This window comes from Lytechinus pictus, chromosome 1, assembly GCF_037042905.1.
Source record: "Lytechinus pictus isolate F3 Inbred chromosome 1, Lp3.0, whole genome shotgun sequence".
NCBI lineage: Eukaryota > Metazoa > Echinodermata > Echinoidea > Temnopleuroida > Toxopneustidae > Lytechinus > Lytechinus pictus.
The window spans coordinates 13,063,845-13,085,508 of NC_087245.1; the positions used below are offsets into that span (position 1 = coordinate 13,063,845).

At 35.0% G+C, this 21,664-nt stretch overlaps 1 protein-coding gene across 1 annotated transcript; it reads left to right on the plus strand.

Annotated features, from left to right (window-relative positions):
* The first annotated feature begins 13,906 nt into the window (after positions 1-13,906).
* Positions 13,907-20,820, plus strand: LOC129260236 (protein Wnt-9a-like). The gene is made up of 2 exons (XM_054898287.2): positions 13,907-14,179; positions 16,371-20,820. Exons 1-2 carry the CDS (start codon positions 13,907-13,909, stop codon positions 16,854-16,856), a joined length of 759 nt encoding a protein of 252 aa, XP_054754262.1. The 3' UTR covers positions 16,857-20,820.
* Positions 20,821-21,664: the final 844 nt, after the last annotated feature.

Genomic DNA, 21,664 nt, shown 5'->3' on the forward strand with positions numbered 1-21,664 from the left:
ACAAAACGCTCTGTAGTAAAAGTAATTTTCTCTATTTCCACTGATCATAATGGATCCGAATAGATATTGATATCATGCCTATAGTTTAATATAAATGATGCAATTATAGGCCTAGCAATTATTGTTCATTTTTTAGAGCAATATCTCATTGCAGCTAGTCCAAGCTAGTCCATGAATTTGGAAATGTGTAGCGAATCAGGGAATCAAATTTATGGTTGTTAAGGTACTCGACGTGTTTTGAAGAGGAAGTTCGCCAAAACGAATAGTTTTTGGAAAAATAGTAGAAAAAATATATTGGTGAAGGTTTGAGGAAAATCCATAAAAGATAAAGAAAGTTATTAGAATTTTAAGTTTTTGATTTGTGATGTCATATACGAGCAGCTGCCCAATATTTTATGCACTACAAAATGTATACTTTCAAATTTTTCATGGTTCACGATTGCTGAAGAAACTTATTTCAAGAACAGAATGGTTTAAAATGATTTTGTCTGTTGATATACTGAAGGTATAATAAAAACCATTTTCATTTTTTTAAGAAAATGACATTTGATTGATTTTTTTTATTACACCATACATGGGAAAGATGCTCACAAATGCCGTCACCATTAAAATATAAAATTCTGATAGCTTTTTAAATCTTTGATGGATTTCCTAAAACCCTCACCAATATCATTTTAACTAATTTGTCTATTTTTACAATAAAGTTTATGTCAGGGCGAACCTCCCCTTTTAATTGATTAAGTACAATACTTGGGATCCAAAGTGTGCTTCAAATTTGAATATTAGTAGAACGATTTGACATGAGAACTCCGTATATGTAAGTCCAAGAAAAAAAAAGATAACCAAGGGTTATCAATTTCATAGACAGATCATGCAGACGATCTATCTATATTTTAAAAAATGCTACCCTTTCCATTAGTCCAACATTGTAATGTTAATTCTCTTCTCAGAACCTTTCTTATTTAATCTATGTACATGCGGGGGATTTACTCTGACATTTCATGGGGTTTAAGACCGGCCATTTATACCTCTATCATTTTACTATGCCATTTTTACCTTTGCCATTTTTACCTCGCCATTTTTACCTCTGCCATTTTTACCTCTGCCATTTTTACCTCTGCCATTCTTACCTCTTCCATTTTTACACCGCACCTATGAATCGTTATGTACTATAAGATACAAGATTCCCCCTATTCCAAAATAAAAATCCTCCTATTCACAAAATACATTCTTAAATGCACCCTATAAACGAAAGCAGTCCAACTGAGCATTCGATAAAAACAAACAAATCTAAAATTGCGTGAATATGATACATCGGATGATCCTTAAACCCCTAGTGACCCTTTCTCAGAGATGTTTCGTAAATATTTGATGACTGTTGACCTAGATGTTTCAATCAAATTTATTCATTTCTAAGGTAATCGTTAGCCAGAATAAATCAAATAATTGCGATGGATTTATAATCCAGGAAACCGACTGCTTTCCATCTCATGATTTCTGAGGTTACTAGAGGGAGATGAATCCAGGCCACTGTGATCATGTTTCACGGTGTGAACCATTAAGTTTCATAACAAATCTAGGGATTTTCACGTTAATACAGTTCAAGTGCATTTTAACTTATTTGACTTCCTGATAAATCATCATGTCCGATTCTATGTTTACAAATGTCAAGCCTTTTTATTGTTATTCTTTCTCTTCATCAGACAATACATCGCAATTGGATGACAAAGGCTGACTGGATAATATATCCACCTTTCTTCGTCATCTATATTTTATACTTTCATATTATTGCTTCACATTTCTAACCTACAAAATAAATGCAATTTCCTCTCGTTACATTTGTTCCTATAAAATTGTACCCTAACTTAACCCAACATTAATCTCAGTCCTTTCTATCAAATTATTCTGAATTTTAAACCATTTCTTCCTGATCAGAGCCAAACTACCTAACGATAAGTCTGAAGAATTAGGAAGTGAACCGTTATCGCAGGAGAAAACGTCAGTATATGCCTCTGTGATAGAGGCTGGTCAAATTGATACGAGTGTATAAGCCACTATTGCCTTGCACCAAAAATTATCGCATGATGAGTAAATCTGATATACTCCTTATAATGCCCTTACCCTTCATTTTGATTGCAGGTTAGCAAGCACAAATCGGATATCACTGGACAGAATGGGTCGTGATTGTAAGAACCTGTTCCTTACCAAGAAGCAGCAGAAACTGTGCAATAGAGATGATGGGATGGTTCTGGTTCTATTGGATGCCTTCCGTCTCAGCCTAGCAGAATGTAGACAGCAGTTCAAACATGAAAGATGGAATTGCAGCATGACGAATGATGCTCATAGACTTAACATTGTGAAGGGAGGTAAGACGATTAAATACTCTGTTAATTATCACTGAGCCTCCTGGAGATCGTAACCCAAGGAGTTGGGGTAAGAATCTGCTGGTGTCAAGACCATTCTCGAGGCCGCATGTCCATCGTGTTAGAGCCGACTCATCGCGTTCACGTGCACAAAGTTTATGGGTTATTCATTCACCCTGTGCAGGTTACAACTCAGATCCACCGGTCTCGACTCCATCCCGGTCTCCACAAAGCTTAGCAATGATCGTACAATATTTATATATTTTTTACCATTGATTGCATTGGCTTTACAATGTACAATAAATCGTGAAAATTCATCGTACGATTAATCGCTAATCTTTGTGTTACGGGACACAGGGCCCGTATTCTGAAGTCAGGTTTAACTTTGGCTATAATCCAACTCTGTGCTAAAAATTATGGAAGCCGAAGAGGAGATTTTTTGTTCGCGTTGAATGTTTCTTAGTGTTTACCATGTTCTTTAATAGTGACGAAAACTAGTTCGATTTCATTGGCAAAAAGTATTTGAGTGTCCATTGAGCTAATGTAATGAACCTGTACGGTTAGAAATGTGCGTCACAGTAATTGGTTATCTATACTTAACCAAAATTTCAGACCAGAGTGCAAATAAAATCCTTGTTCAGAATACGGGCATATGCTTGTCATCCCTTGGACCATTTTAAATGGATCAATACCCGATGGGGGAATTGTATGTCAATATATGACAGATTGCGAAGCTTTCGTGTCAGTCTCGCGTAGATTAAACGAAAAGTTCAAGTAGGCCTATTTGAGCTCTGAATATTTCAGTGGCCAGCCTTTTAGCTTTCGTCGCAATCAGAGCGGGAAAGCAAACTTTAAATAAAACTTCAAAATTTTGGTTGGAAATTCAGCAGACATCATGTTCCGATAATTTAAGACATTAGCTCTGGGCAATTTTGGGGTAATGATTTATATATGTAGCGAAATAAGTCTCAAGTTCATTTTGAAAGACCTTAATTTGTATACATTATGTTCTTGACATCTTGAAAGAGAGTGGGGAAAGAATTAGTTATGAAAAAAGTTCCTCGCATAAAATCTATTCGCAAAACTGAAAATAAATGATGTGGAATCATGTCTCGTAAAAAGAATGTAATTTGCTGATATAGTTCGCTTTGCTATGAAGAAATAGGCCTCTAATTCTACATCTACCTTAGATCGTTATGTTAATTATTCACCGCCTCCCCCTCCCTGAATTGACTATCAATTTCCAATTAAGATGAAGAAAGATTATGAGGGATGAGATTCGTCGATAAAGCGTGGGGAGGTAAAAGTGTGTGTGGGTTTGGGGTATGTGTGTGTATATGGGTGGTTGTAAATGCGTGTTGCCTGATTTGCTTGCGTTTAGTAAGAGTGGTATCACGCGATACTAGATTGCCAATTTTCTATACTAAGCTTTATTACAAATTAATAAAAACGAAATTTAGCAACATTTATATGATGAATAAAGGGAAACTGCATATTCTCTTGTATTTGTAAGCGATTTTGACATATATATTGGTTTACAAAGTAACTGATATGCCTTTGTTATTTTCCTCATAATCATATAAAAGTTTTTTTTTAAATATAGACGTCGTGAAATTGTAAAGTATTGGTTTTCTAGTTGGCATGAACTAGATGTTAGCATCATCTACATCCCAGAACACACATACAAAGAATTCCATTTCACTCGTGTCACTGCCCCTCCACCAGAATTTGGATTAAGGGATCTGGTTCGGATGATCCACGGGGTCTTACTAATCCACTCCCACAATTTAAGGATTTAACTTTCGATGGCGGGCTGGATGTGAAATTTGCGCTTCTGTATACCGGCCAGACCGCCCGTTCGTTCGATCATGCAGTTTGATATTAAAGGTTTTCAACATCAACCATCATTGTTGTATCACGGTATAAACCAGCCATGGATAGAAAGTGGGTATGTAAGACCTTTTAAGAAAGCAAAACAAACAAACATTAACAAGCTAGAAAAAAAATCGAATGTTAATTAAATTTTGGAAGATGCCACAACGTTTGATGTACGATGCAAAACACTTCATGTAACGTGAAAAGTACATTAGGAATAATAAAAGATTAAGAATAGTAAAAGTGATTTAATTATATTGACATGTATACTTTGCTTTTTATGATCATCATTTTGTGGCCATCATGATGTCTAATTTTGGTCACAATTTATAAGGAAGTGTTAACAAAAATTTTAATTTGTGTAAAGCAAAATATCAGTCGTCTCATATCATAATGTTTCTAAAGTTCACAAAGGAAATAACTAAATGAAATATTAACTTTGTATGTAAGATCATGCGTCAGTGAATCATTTTAGTTTGTAGATGCTGGGTCGGATAGTATAGACCTAAATACCCTAGATACTATGGGTCTCCCTTTAAGTTGCGTGGGATCGTAAATAATTCTACATATTTCCATCTTGATCCAAATGTAATTGAGTTAAGTATTTGGCATTAGGTGGGATTCCTACCCCACTTTGGTGTAGACCTTGATGAAATTGTTGTGGTGTCTGATCAAATAGCTGACATGTTCACATATATCTTCATTTCATTTCATCTCACTTTTTATTTTCCTTGTTCTCGAAAGTTCCCCTTTTTTGCGTTTGAAATCACATCACATGTATACGTGCACTTATTTTTGCGTATGATGATCGTATACATATATAGCCTGAAGGCTTAGAATGATAATTGTATTTCAGTGTTAGCTTCTTAACCTGTAGGTGAAAAACACTATTGTTTCAGATAAATCCCTATAGCAAGCAAGTTTTCGCATTATTAATATCTCACTGAAATTTCTAAAACAGAAAAAGTGGATATCTTGGCCTTATTCTTTGGATGGCAGCATTAGAATGGGAGTAACGGTGACGATTGCCATTAACCTGTAGTGTGATTGCCAGTTTTGGGAATAGCATTCTAAAACTCAACTCTTTCTCATTTCAGATTCCAGAAAAATAGTATTTGAACTTTGGATTCGTGTTTTGAAATTAGAAATGTTAATTGAGTTCAAGAACGTTGGATGTAAAATAACAAGCTTGTTACCAGGGGCTCCTCCTGTCTCGCCTTGGAAAGGGGATTGTAGGCGTTGACAACTTGCACACCTCCGTCTTTCCGGTTTGGAAAAGAGAAATCATGATAGATTCATGACATATTGGAATAGATGACACAAATACATTAATGAGGGGCTGCGTGTTGCAATGTTACATGGATTTTTTTCGATGAATTGATTTAAGGACATTCTGATTTAAACATCTTTCATCATGATCTCTTTTTGCTACGTGACTTCCTGATCTAAATCGTAATGTATGTCATTGATCATTAGAAGCAGAAAACTGTTTTTTTTTTTTTACACAGAATGACAAATGCAAAGCGTTTCTTATTCTTTTTGTCAATAATATTGTTTTCCATATCGGCCTTATTTTTACTCAATTTTTCATTATTGAGGAGGAAAATTGAATTTTTCCGACTTTGAAGCGAAAGATGGCTGATGTGTGATAATTTACATCAAAATTGGAGATTGTGGAAAAGTAAAAGATGATTGAGGATTAGAAGAAGAGAAAGGGGAAGAAGAATTTGAATTGAAGACGAAGAAGAAAAAGAAGGAGAAGAAGAAGAAGAAGAAGAAATATATGAAGATAAAATAGGAAGAGAGTGTGAATCGAAAGAAGAAAGCAGGGAGAGGAATATGAAGCAAGAAAGATAAAAGAAGAAAATGGAATAGAAAATGGGAGAGGGAGAGAGGGGTGAAGGGGCTGAATCGTATAAAGTAAAATTGTTTTTATAATTTCTTTATTCCGACTGAAAATGAAAGGGCAAGGAATTCACCAAGTATGCTCATATCCACCAGAGACCCTATCTTCCGAATTTAATTTAGAATGAAATCAAAACTTCCTAGGAAAAATGACCACGAAGGGCAGAATGTCACAACATTTATCATAAAACAATCAGCAGCTATCCCGTGTCATATGGAAATCATTTTGTTTTTTCTTTCTTTTCTTTTACATGTGGTCAGATTTATAGTCATAACAGTTTATTCTTCCAGTAATCACATTAAAATCCCCAGCGGAGGAAAAAACGTATTTATTGCACCCACAATAAGTGCAAAGTGGTGTTACTACAACCATAACCGTAATGAACATTTGTCTTTATCACGTGGGTGATGGGAGGGGAGGGGTACATGTGAGAGAAGATTTGGTTGTGCATGGATTTACATTAAACATGGCAAATCAATCAATTCAATATACTTCTTTTTAAACTCATGAAAAAATATAGCAAAGAATGTTTTGACCTATATGATAAAAAAAACACAAATTCCTTCGTATTCATTTTGAAGCCTCAAGTAGAATATAAATCGAACTTTAAATACTACGTGGTATATAATTGAATAAAAGCAAACAATCAACGTGTTTTTTTCTTTATCATTGATATCAGTTTGTATTGGCTGATAAAACGTATACAGTAAAGTAAATTTTATCGAAGGAGGTATGAGGAAAATATTTTAGAAATAATTATGTGCATATGTTGTGAGTAAATTGTTTCATGGATGGGTTATTTTTACGATGGTGAATCAAACCTGTGGTTGTTCTTTATAGTAACGAGGGAAGCGTTCATACGTGCGAATTTTCGCCATAATTTCGTTTATATGGACATTTTCTGACACGACGATGTAAATTTCTTACTTTGTTTGCAAAAAAAGTTCTAAACCATATATTTTTTATGTAGACCTATAGAAAAAATTACATACATTTAAATAGACATCTTATCGGAGGAATGCAATTTGTATTTAAACACATATTATCTTGTCAAATAGACATGTATAGGTTGTTATTTAAACGAAGTGAATCTATTCATTTTGACAAGAATCATCTGTTGTTTTGGTGTGTGTTTTGTTTTTAAATAAGAATGACTTTTAAGTACCTCTCATTTAAAGTACCTATCAAAATTTGAGTAAGTAGTTTTTAAAGTGTAAATAAACAGCAAAAAAAAAAAAAATACATGTACGTGATCCTGGTGGATTTGAATGGCAAACGTGAGAACATGGTCCTATTTGAACTCTGAAGTATCCCATTCCCACGTGTATGTGTACTCTCATGTAAAGGGGGTACTGAACTCACAAAAATGACCCTCGAGAATTATCATCAAACCTAACAATTCAAAGCAGAGATTGTTGACTTTCTTTCCATTCATTGTAACTGCCATTGTTTTATCGGAGAAATACAGCGTTGTAGCAGTTTATTAGATGGCTTGATAACTTGCCAGAATGCTGAAATTATGATAGTATTTGCAGTGATCCTATAATCTTTCTAAGGATACAAGTTTAGGACGGACGAACGGCGAGCGAGGGGGGGGGGGGAGCATTAATAAATGTTAACAGTTTCTAAAAAATATTGTACATCGGTATCATATCCTCCTCTTCTATATCTTCCTCTCGGTACAGCGGTTCGATTCATGAAGAACTTTCTATCGTAACACTCTCATCGTGGCACCAAAATACCATAGAATGTTTGATTTTGATTGGTCGTATAGAGTCATGTTTCCTTACTTTTTCTTATGTAAGTTTTTATGTATTCGACAAGGTAATGAATGTCACAAATATGTTGAAACACTAAAAGACTCAGTCGTCAGCTCAAAGGTAAGACCTACTCTACCACCAAGTACTGATTACTCTCGCATTCCAATCGTTTCATTTAACCAGCCTTTTACACATATCATAATCTAATAATATGAATTCCCTCGAAATACGTAACTGGAACATTTGGTTTAATTCTCTATCAAGGTTGTCTTTTCGAGCCAGGATTTACCCCTACAGTTCCCGCATACACAGAACCAAATGGCAATGTACTATGCCACATGTTATACTACAAGGTTAAGATTGTTGAACCAAACTATGCTGACGCCTCGTATAGTTATTACATACCCGTTATTCTGCACACTTAATCATTAGTGACATATGCTACGATATCAAACATTCAAGGAAATAAGAGGGGGAATGGCTATGGTTTGTCTGTTGTTTTCCGACAATATGAAAACACCTGGTTTCAAGAATGATCCTTTATTATGGCGTTATTACCGTATTTGTTTGATCATAACTAAGCTAGGACTAATAATTGAGTCATTTAAAACAAAGGTAAACGCATGCGGGAATCTATATCAAATTAAAATGATTGTTTTATGAAAAATAAAGTTTCCAAGATATTATGATCGATTGATTGATTGATTAATGGACATTTATTGCTTACATGCGACTTACAACATGATACAGACTAATTTCACACTACAAAGAAATGAGAGAAATGATTTGGAAACACGAACTTGATTTTGTAATCGTGACTTTTACAAAAATGATAAATAACATGTCAAAATAACGTTAAAGGGATACTCCAGCCTGAAATTGGTATGAATGAAATCAAGAGCTTAGACAAGCAAAACACCAAAATTTCATCAAAGCGAATGGGAAATAACGAAATTATGGAACTCTATGTTTTGCATAATAAAAAAGAACATCAAATTCGAAATATAGAGGCACAGACAGACACCCAAGTTAAAAAAAAAAATCTATTTTTTTGAAGATGATTTTCATTTTGTTGTGTTTTGCTCATTTCATATAATTTTCCGGCTGGAGTACCCAGAGGTCACTAACCCTGACCATGACAATGTGATAGTCGCTGGCGACCGGGAGAGGGACAGGCCTTCAATTACGATAACACCATTACTCTTTCGAATACATTGCTAGTTTTACAGCGATGATGATAAATCGAACATGGCAAAAATATCTCGAAGACCAATGAGAGGCACTGAGGCCAAACAATACGACATCTAAGCTTTTGGTACACTCTAAAAAAGGGTTTAGCCAATATTGGGTAAAATGGGAACATGCATGTTTGTCGGGTAAAAAGATTATGTAAATTTTACGCAATATTGCGTTGAAATAGCCCACTATGGGTTATAAAAAATACCCAGCAAACATGCATGTTCCCTTTCTACCTAATATTGGGTAAAATTTTACTTGGTGTTTTTAGAGCGTAGCACTGGGTTGATATCTACCATCTTTTCATTTTTTTTAAATCATCTTACTGTTCTGATATTCTTGTTTACTAAAGTGATATCAATTAAATCATTTAAATAAACATCAACCACGCATAGTAAATACGACTCGCGCGGTCAATATAGCTGTTTATGCGTGCAGGTGAGAAGCTGATGATTTAATACGTCATAATTTTTCTTTGGTCGCGTTTAGATTCAATAATAGAGCAAACGAGTCTTACACTCGGATGTATGTCTGATAATTTAATTGGGTTAAGCAGGGACGTGAGAGGGAGACACGTCCCTGGGTTAAGCAACGTTTAATACAACGATAGTGTGGATTGAATGTATTCATTAACCATTTCAGGCACCTTACAACTGTGTCATTTGACCGCAAAGTTGCTTTACCTAGCCCGAAAACCACAAACAGTAGTTACCGCAAAACTGCCCGCCATGTACCTGAGGTCATTGATTGATTACGTCAATTTCTTGTGGTGATTTGTTTTGATTAAACTTAATTGTCGATTTAATAAATTCTCCTTGTATGACTTTTAAAAAGTTTTTACATATTTTCACTTTAAATCAAGGAGTCAAACAATACAAATCAATTAATTAAGGAACCAAAAGCAGAAAACGTTGATATTGTAATCATGGTAATAGAAATGCGTGGTAGATAACAAATCAAGGTAGAGTTATTTGGACAGGAAATCGGATAACGTATATAGAAAAAACAAGAAATGAGGACAAAAAATGGATCTTAAATTTTCTCAATTCTGCTGATTTATCTAGGTAGCGAGCATCTTTCGAAAGACGTTTCCTAGGGCTCGAACTCCAGACCTCTTCATTAGTTTATGATATTCGCTAAGGTGGTACTATTAACATGATTTTAAATAAATAAATACAAAGGTAGATTACAAGCGCACGCCATAACGCCGCGCCAGCTCAGTGACAAGACTACGAACATAATGCCATCAAAACCCAGTTGTCTTAACGAAGTTTGCACGTTTTTTCAGTAGTTGAAACGTCGGTGTGCATATCATTTTACGCTTCACTGAATTGAACCAACTTTTGACCAATCAGCTGCTTTCTCAGCCGATCCGTCTGTGCGCTTAGTCTTTGTATTCAGCATTTTTTGTAGGCCTACTTCAGATATAATAGAAAATTCGTAAAATAACTCCTTTCCATATCAGTGAGTGTTAATCTACTTTGTCGTCATAGGGATAATTTTCACGCATATCATTTTTCTTATAGACTGACAACGCCAATTACTAAACAATTTTATTAACAGAGGTCAATTATTAGGGTGAACTTCCCTAGATATGATACCAACTATAGCTTATAAAGATAACTCAGTGTTTGTCCTTCAGTTTGACTGTTTTCTTCACACTCACTCATAGCCAATCAATGTATCACGTTTCTGGACTAGAATGGGGACTCCACTTCGCTTGACCCCTATGCAAAAGTACTTTGTTAAATATGAGCCACAATAGTAACTTGTTAAAAATAGATTGCGTAAAAATAAAAACAAACAAATTTTAATTCAAATGAATATTCGATCGCTAGTTGATTTGTATTTGTGTAAAATAGTGTAGATATAGGCAGTGGCGTGCATTTCTTTTAGCCTTGATGAAACGTGACACAAATGGACTTCGATTTAAGTTCTTTTCCCATTTACAAAACTTATAATTGCGGCATCGTCAACATATTGAAAATGAAATATGTTATCATTGTATTAGGTTGTCCACGCATGAGTGTTGACATAATGAGAAGGTTTGGCAACGTAGACTAATCAGTTTAACTGGACACTCGCCCCAACAGCCGTTCCAACGAATCAATCTACGCCTTGTTCGCTGTCCGACCAGGGTAACCCTAATTAAAAGTTTACCACTCACTTAACGATATGCTTGTATAATTATCCAGTCAAAGGTCATTGACCTCGCATGATTCTACAGTCAGATACACATTTCATTTGCAGAATTGAGTCAGTAGTTCTCTATCCTCCTCTTTTGGTCTCTCCAATAATTATGATCCATGGATGATTTAGAATGTATCATACTCGCTTCCTTTTCTCGCTTACACTATTTTTTTGTACTCTTCCGTTCTCCCCCTCTCTCTTTCCCTCCCCACCCCCACACACATACCCTCTCTCTCTCTCGAGAAATAAAAACTATTGTCACATGCTTATTTGTTGGCCGCCATCATCACTCTTTCGTCTCCCCTTTAATTTCTTGTTTTCTGGTACTATTGTATACATAAAAGATCTGTTTTTATATTTATCTGTCGCTATAGTTTGTTTGTTTGGCAGATGTCCATATCTATTTGAGTCATTGGTCAAGCAAAGTGATTTATGATGGTCAAACATACAGCAAAGAATTTAGGAGACGTTGAATGAATGTTTTTAACACATGCTCTGAGAGTGAATCACTCACTGATCATCGTCTCTCCGCCGTACTTTCACTCCTCGATTCGGTCTAAATCACAGATCAGATCAGCCAATTAACATCAATTGACTAGCAGTAGACTTTATTCAGTTTCCCTGATTACCAAGTTGATTTTTTGGCCATTCTTTATTACTTTGTCTTATACAAATTTGGGCTATTTTGTCTAAATGATTGATTGGTCTAATTGCTATATTAATTCTTTTGATAATTGCTAATTTAATCTTTATTCATTCGCTTACACAAGTCAACGAGAAACGTCTTCTTTCTTATGCTTGAGGTTTGAACGAAAATATTCATGAGGTCTCGAACGAGATAAATAATATGAGGGGGGTTGTAGAAGGGTTAACTATTTCATGTATGAGAGGCAATACAGTCATATGTCAAATTAGAATAGTATGTAACTTCAAGTTTCTAGTTCATCAAATTGACTTCAGATATTACTTTTAATGCTTCAAATCATGTTTAAATTTGTCAAAAACTGTGAAAAATTTTATGTTAATTCAAAGGCTAGATGCATGCTTAGTGTGAAAGAAACGGTGAGAGCAATAAAGAGCGTCTATTAAAGTTTCACTCCGTCAGTGGCTGTCGTTTTGCTATTCCTCTGTCACGTATTTCTAATTTGTTTCGTCTTTCATCGCAACCTTCACGTGCAATTTGGCGTCAAGGGTCATACAAGGTTTAAGTTTGGGAGGGGGCATCCAAAACCTTTTCCGTCCCAGCACTTTTTTTTCACTCTATGCAATACCTGTTATTTCTACCAGCAGCAACTAGTGATTGGCTGTTTTCTGTGCTTGTATACCAAGGCTTGTACATCTTTCTTTTCGTTTACACTAAGGCTTGGCAAGCAGTATTCCATGATGAATTTAGAAAAAAAGCAAACTTTGTCAATTAGTACTTTCATGGAAGTACTTATTTTGATTAATAATAATGTTGCCATAAAAGTTATCATTGAGTAACAATGTTACTATAATAGTATTTTTGTACTAGAGGCCGGAAATATTCCTTAAATGTATTGTTCTTTGGCTCACGAAATGTGTGAACGAATGCCAGTTGAAAATTCCAGTTGATATTGTCGGACAACCAACACATTTAACCGATTTTGTATTTCATATCATAATATCGTTTACCCGAAGACCGTCTTAGTCGAATTAAATCATATGTGGAAAGATAGACGCCGAGTAAATGAGACTATACCGTGAATATGTTAAAATGGAGAAAAAATAAAAGGGTTTGAATGAATTCTCTTGCGGACATGGAGGTAAATTTTCATCATCACTTTCAAGAGTGAAACATGTTACATTCTCCTCCCTCAACACTCTAGTCATCATCATAAATCTGTCACTCACTGAATGACGTTGACTTAACTTGACGCCAGTCAGTCCAACCAAGTTCAAATCCTTTCCATTTTGAATTCGCCTTCAGCAGTCGAGACTGTCGAACCTTATTCCGACTGATGGTGTCCCTCCCGCTGACCTGAAGTGTGGACACCCCCGATCTCCCCTTCTTTCCTACTCTCCTACCATGTACAATAATGATGTTCCTGTGCTTCCAGTAGAATTACTCCTTTCTTTCATTCATTTATTTGCAGATCACAATTTATTTTGTAAATCAAGACAATTGTAATGTAAATGTCAACTCAACTCTGACTTTGACATGTTTGAGGTTAATGAATAATTATCTGGTATAATTTTTGTATGAAACTTCCTCATCGTGATAGAGAAATTCTGTTCTGAAACCATGTTTGTATAATTTCGTCAAACATAAATGTAGGAAAGGTATAGCACGAAATTCATTCAAGTACTAACCTTGAACTTCGTCTTGCTCACTTTCTAAAATAAATCCCTTCTTACTCCTAACAAAAGGGTCACTAGTTTTGAAGTTATTGTATAACTTTCCTCTTAATAATTCACTGTATAAGATTGAGTTACAGCATGGACCTATTCGTAATAGGTCCATGGTTACAGTTAGGTTACATTGAATCATACTAGAAATCTTTTTCAAATCGCTTACTTCCCTCTCTCTTTCTCTCTCCCTTGTGTCGTTTTCAGGTATGAAAGAGACAGCGTTCCTCTCCGCCATCAGCTCAGCGGGTCTCGTTCACGCCATCGCCCAGGGCTGCAGTCGAGGGACGCTCGATCGATGCTCGTGTGACGATGTCAGCTTCAGTGCCGAGGCAAACAGGGAAGCGTGGAAATGGGGAGGGTGCGGCGATAACCTCAAGTACAGCCAAAGGTTCCTCAAAGATTTCTTGAAGAACAGATCTAGTGGAAGTAGGGATCTAAGAAGTAAGATGGAGATGCATAACAGCGACCTGGGAATAAGGGTAAGATATCATAATTAGTCGTTTTTCGGTCATTGCATTCACAGGGTCCTGGGAACGATTTATTTAAAAAAAATATAGGTGCTGGTTTAAATTTTGTCAAGCCACAAAAAAGGGTGCCACCACAAAATGAAGGTGATTTTGATCCAAGAAAAATCGATAAGCAAAGAAAGGAACAAAATGAAGATTTAATTCAAGTCATTTATAGAGTTAATTAGAATGGAGAAAATTGATCTGTATAGCTTTAAAGCGCGCCACAGCCAGCCCTAAGCTTAACCCATTGGAAAGAAAAATGTCACATGGTTTCAAAAAGTTCCATTCCAAATCATAAAATTGTTTTGTCCTCACACCAATTTCACATTTAATGCGCTTAGGACGTAAAGAAAAATACTAAACCATAAATACTCGGGGGGGGGGGGTCTTTCTTATTTTAAATAAAAAGTTACAATGAGAAAAGGTTGTCTATTAAACTAACAAGACAACAGAAAGAGAAACATGAAAATAAGAACAACAATCTTGGGGCTTCAAACATGAACTTGATGTGGAACTGTCACAATAGAGACAGGAAGCCTCGCCGATGAATGACATCAAAGGTCATTTATATGGGCCAGGTTGTATCTCATTTTGTCTATCACGTAACTTTTGACCTTTGATTATCAGGTGACGTCTGGCCCACCTCTCATAAATAGCTTTCTGGTTATAATCAATCACTATACTTCTGTCCGATGTACATTAAATATGAATAATTACTGAAACACGAGACTGGAAATGGGCTTAATATAATGATCATTTACAATGATTTAGTAATCATATAGGTCGTTATTGCTTTTCAGAAAACACAACAACTTGAATTTTAAATCTACATGTAAACCTATTACAAATGGAAGAGTCTTGGTGTAGCGGTTCTGATTCTCGCCTTGTAATCAGAGGGTCGTGTGTTCGAATCCCACCTCGGCCTAGCGTCGGTTGGTAAGGCCTTAATCCACACTTTGCCACTATCCACCCAGGTACTAAATGGGTACCTGGTACGATGTGAAAGTCGTTTAGCTTGTGCACGCCTCAAGGCGACTGGCTGGAATACTTCCCAGGGAGTGGAGAATGTGCATGCATTGTGTGCGAGAATGACCGATTGACCGAGTTCATAATAAATCCGTAAGCGCTTAGAAACGTATTATAAATCACCAGACTGTCATAACGATATTTAAAGTCACTAACTAACGGATTCGGTTCGATTTAAATTTTGAAAATAAAAAATTAATGATACTAGCAATATTATTAGGATATCAATGAAATTAAGACAACTGTCATAACTCAAACTAACTGATTATTAGGTGAAATATGTGACTCTAGAATATAGAGTCTATATTCACAGGTATGTGAAACACAACATGAACATAAGTTCCTATATGATATCCTGGTGAACTTTTGACCCAAAGAAAGCCTAAACAGAAAATATGTTTTTCAATATAGTCGGTAAGATGAAAGTGTGATAAAATTACAATCTCTTTGTCGGTGAAAGTCCACTTTATGGGTTGGACGACTAAGTCAATTGCCCCACTGTCATTGTGGTGCCGTATGAGGACGGTTGTTCTAAATAGGTGACATCATTGATTAAGCAATACAAAAATCATAATTATTTCTGTCTCTGTTTATGGTGACTCCCGTAGGAACTCGGCAGGACAGCTTTTTGCTGGTAAACGCCAAGCTGGTATATAACCAATTACTTATAGGAAACATTTTACGTCTAGGTTAATCAGTCATAATGGCTGACCTTATACCTTATAGACGACAGATATTACTCTGGGGGCTTTTTTATCAAAGTGGAGACAATGGCAGAGTGGGGATTCGAACTCACAACCTTACGATTATGAGTCCAATGCTCTAACCACTGGACCACACGACCCGTGATCATGTGAAGTTGTTTCATATCGTAAAAGCCATTAAAAAAAGTTTTAGGAATCATTGATTTGGTCGGATGATAGGTCTTTAAGGTGACGGTGAACAATATAGACACGTGTTCTTTTCAGTTCTCTAATGGAGGTCTATATATTTATAATACAGGATCCTATTTCGCCTTCTCGCTTTCTCTTTTCAAGTAATTTGTAACTCGATGTTATGTTTGAATTAATATCAAAATTGAATTTCTTTACTCAATGTTTTCTTTTTTTCACTTCGCTTCCCTCTTCCATTCCAGACTGTTAAAAAACGAGTCGACAAGGTCTGCAAATGTCACGGCATCTCAGGGGCATGCACCACGCAGACATGTTGGAAACAGCTTGGGCCTTTCCATAGCATCGGTGATGAGCTTAAACAGAAATATGAACGAAGTGTTCAGGTCATTCTTGCCAACCGCGCCGACGGTGAAAACCAGCTCGTCCGCAGACGACAGTCCCGTAATGAGGAGAAACTCTATCCCGATTCGCCGACCTCGCCGGGGTCTGGTGATCTCGTGTTCGAGAGAACGTCGCCGGATTTTTGCACGCCGAGTAAATATTCAGTTGGGACTGGAGGGCGAACTTGTGATAAGGTTAGGACTTGTAACAGCATTTGTTGTGGACGAGGCTACAATATTCGGAGCGTTATGGTGACACGCGCATGCCAGTGCAGATTCCATTGGTGCTGTGACGTCATTTGTCAGCGCTGCACGACACTCGAAGAGATACACCTTTGTAGAGCATAAGACACTAGATGTGACATAGAGGTCAATAAGATACATCTCTGTGAGATGTGATGAACCTTGAAATGACAATAGAAACGCAGTGAGAGTTCAACTAGACAGTGCATGGGAATATCGGGGAACAAGTGGAAAAATCATTAAATGATTTAAGTTCATGATGTTTTTCAGACGGAGGACTTATGAAGCTATTCTTGAAATAAAAATAACTTAAAGCGACAGAATTCGTCAACATATAACATTAAGTTGGATTGTTACTTATCATTGTCTTCGACACTATGAACTCTCGCAGGATTTCATCATTATTTTCATGATGACTTCGTATTATCCTAACTATATAAAATGATTGGTGTTGGTCCTACTTTCCAACAGTAGACCAGAGCTTCCGAAATTGTATAATGTGACATCTAGCTTAACCCCTTTTCGGTTCTGAGAAATGTACAATGATTTCTATTGTCTTCCAGTCTGTAAATTCAACTTCCATCAAACAATTCTATGATTCTACCACTTGTAAAACTATATGAGAAGTATGCAAATGAGAAATGAGAAGAGAGTCAATGCAAATGTTTATAATAGCCAACAAGACTTAAAAATGCATTAACTGAATTGATAGTGAGGACGCTCTCTATGCCCTCAGAGCCATACTTTTGACGTAAACAGCGCCATCAGACGTAACTGGCCTTGGTTTCCTTTAAAGGTCAAGTCCACCCCAGAGAAATAATGACTTGAATAAATAGAGAAAATCAAACTAGCAAAACGCTGGCAATTTCATCAAAATTGGATGTAAAATAAGAAAGTTATGACACTTTAAATTTTCGCTTATTTTTCACAAAACAGTGATATGCACAACTCAAATGAGAAAGTCGATGATGTCCCTCACTCACTACTAGTATTTCTTTTGTTTTTTTATTGTTTGAATTATACAATATTTCATCTTTTATAGATTTGACAATAAGGACCAACTTGACTGAATCATATAGTATAGGTTTTCCTGCCCATTTTCATCAAAGTTGCATTTAAATTAATGAAAGGACGTTCAAATTCGAAATATTTCGTCCACCCTCTGCACACATGGTTCATTTTCATTTATTCAGCATTCAACTCCGTTCTATATCATTCCTTTGAATTTTGTAGAAATTCGTTCAAATTAATGGTCCAAATGTGTCATTTAATTTCGCGACGACGAACTGATCGTTTAATTTCGCCTAAAATACCATTTTCAATTTCATTTATCGGCACACATATTTGCACTTTAAACGTCCAAATTCAGATTACATGTTTCTGTGTTCATTTTTTTATTACGTAATACAATATTTTGTTCAAACTTTACACATCTTCCTATTTTTTCTGATCTTTTCAGTTAGTTCCATTATGTTTGATAAAGACGTAACACTTATGTAACACTTACAGGATATGGTTGTAAACGTTTATTCTTTTAGTGATTGATGAGTCGGTGTAGGGGCGGATCCAAGATTTCACAAAAGGGGGGGCACATTTTTCTCAAGGAATTTGACGAGCCAAAAAACAAAACAATAAAAAGGTTTTTAACCAAAGAATAAGGGTATATCGTTTACGAAATAAAATTAATTGTGCCTCTCAAAAGTGAATCCGCCAGTGAGTGGGTTGATGACCTATGCCAATGGTAGGTATTTTTTCTTTATCATCTTTTTATTTTATTTTATGTTACATAATTGCAATTTATATCGTTTTGGGGAAGGGATAAGAAACATGGTATTGACCACAGTCTATACAGTAGTTATGAAAGTGGAACAAAATTGAGTTGTTGTTCCGATGATGGTTTGTCAGATGGATGATACATTTCAGTAAAATTGTAAACATCCAATTTAGAAGTAAAACCCATTTCCATAATTATTCAAAAGAAGTAAAAACACAAAACAACAACGAAAAACGCTGTCCATATCGTATAAGTGATTGCATATTAATGATTTTGAATTCCTAAACGTTCGCAAGGAGGGTACCGGTGCGAATTTGAAAACTCTTTTTCAGCTATTTTAATTTGATCGTTCTTTATACACGTTTAAATGAGATAACCATGAAATCGCGTGCAAATAGAATTAAACTGAATGAAGTATTTGGCTATTTAAATGCTGATCTCATAGGTCATTCAAATTAGTTGCAAATTGAATTATTACATCATTAAATCGGTTGAAATTTTGACGAAATTGGACGGGAAAACCTATATTAAACAATGCTCATTCTACATGTTCAGGGAGGAATTAATCTTTGTTTCATTTGACAATGAGGAGAAAAATAGAATATTCCCTATTTCATTTAATGAAATACAAAAGAAATAGTGAGTGGATGACGTCATCAGTCTCCTCATTTGCATACCCACCAGGATGTGCATAACTGCTTTGTGAAATTACGCAAAACCTTAAAATGTCATAACTTTCTTATTTTACATCCGATTTTGATTAAATTTTCAGTGTTATGCTTGTTTGATTTTTTTCTTTTTATTTAAATCAACTGTTTCTTGGGGTGGACTTGTCCTTTAAAATCAGATCAAGCCTATATACGTTGTGTGTACACTCGCCCTTTTAAACCGCCATATGGAAATATGGAAGGAATAGAGTTTAATGTCACGTAACCTTCAGAAAGACTTCCTTTAATCACGGTTTTAATACAATTACAAAGTGCCACAAAAAGGTAAAAACTAAACAAAATTATATGATAATCGTTTTGGCAATAAAGATATTCTGCCTATTGTGTCTATTCATAAATTATTGCGATTATTCAATTCAATTCGTCGATTTGGAATTCAAAAGCAACTTTCCTTTAAATTCCGAAGCTATGACAATATCTGAATACTTTTTTTGTTCCTTCCGAATGAGATGAAAGGGGACTTAACTCCGTCACTTCAAATATTGTTCGTCCTTTGAATTATATACCAAAGATCATGAATAGTTATGTTATTATAGATTCATTTCGTCAGAGGTAATAAATTCACTTTCTTCTTTTTAGTCAAATAAGGAATAAATATTTATCTAGAAATGTAATAATTAAAGTAGTCAAATACTGTATCAATTAATTACAATATGGTTTTGATATCATACCACGATTATTAGTTTTCATATTTTCCATGATCGTAATAATATTTGAATTTTATGCTTAAGACCCTAAAACAATTATTATGAATTGATTTCTTTTATGAATAAAATCAAATATATGTATATGAACAATTTGTTATACGTCATCTAATTAAATTTGAATTTTTGAGTCTGAAGTTATGATAAGTTATGAAATGTTTTTCAATTGCTACTGAAAATATATTATGTATTGAGTTATGTTTCTTTAGGAAGCAAATGTAAATTGTATTCTATTGTGTATGTACATTGCGTACATCTCATGTATTCAATTCATCGTTCATCTTGCCGAAGATGAATATGTTATATGAATTAATTATTTTTGCATGTGAAATCACCTTTTTATTGTAAATATATTTATGATAATTTGTTCATAGCTTGTTATACTTGTGACTGAATGTACTTTTTTAAAGCTCAGAGCGCACACCACATTGACAATTGTTAAAGGTGTTGAAATCTTTGAGAAACCATAACAAAACGTCATTAGTGAATATAACTCTTTTGAAAAAAAATTTAAAAAAAAACCCAGTAATTAAGTTGATATATATAGGTGCACAATCAACAGAAACGGGTGGGTTAAAGTTTCAGATAATTCTACTTCGATGTGAGAAACTGGTAAGTTATTTTCAGATGCAAATTAACAATGTGACTTTCAATTCGATTTTTTTTTCTCTACTTGTATTTTAGTATTTAATAAAGTACAATTTCTTAGATAATGATGATGCAAGTGATAATTGCCTCCCTTATAAGGGTAAAAAGTAACATAATTTCATTTTTTAAATAATCATAGAGAGCCAGTATTTGTTTTTATTAATGGCGTATCTTATGGGGGGCAGAAGTGCCACTCGGAGGAAGCACAAAGCAGCAAAAGAAAAAAAGGGAATAAAAAGGGGAAACATTAATTAGATTGTAGTGTGCATTTTTGTGCCTGTCATTAGAGGATAATTTCACTCTGACGAATATTTTATTGTAGAAATAGCAGAAAAAATTATTCAAAGCATCGGTCACGGTTTGATGAAAATCCATTAAAGATTAAGAAATTTATTGGAATTTAGGTTTTTGATTTGTGACGTCATATGCGAGCAGCTGCATAAATGTCAATTTATAATGGTTCGTGATGACTAAGATCTTTCTTCTTTCAGGAGCGGGTGTGAAATAATATTTTGTTTTGTAGTAATATTTATTATTCATTAATAATATGTTGCACGATATGCTGTACGATAAAACCCATTATCAATTTTTGCAGAAAATGACAGTTCATTGATTTTTTTTAATTCACGATACGTGTGAAGCTGCTCGCACGTGACGTCACAAATAAAAAAATCTAATAACTGTTTAATATTATTCTTTGTTGGATTTTCATCAAACAACCAATATTTTTAAATTATTTTTCTGCTATTTTTACAATAAACTTTTTATCAGGGTGAACTTTCCCTTTTAAAAAATGCATCAACATTTATTTTAAGGGTGTAAATTACGAAAGCTTTTGAAAGCCCGGTCACTTTGCTCCCTTGCATTTTTTTTCCTGTTATAATTTTGTACTTCGCTTCCCATTTGCCGTAAGCGTTCTTATGGGACTCTTCTATAGATACATTATTTTTGTGAGGGGCTTATTGTTTGCTCCAAGACAAAACAATGCTTATTTAATACTAAGCCACAGTGTAAGGCAGATGGTAAATTTGTATTTCTTGTCTCTCATATATGAAAAGT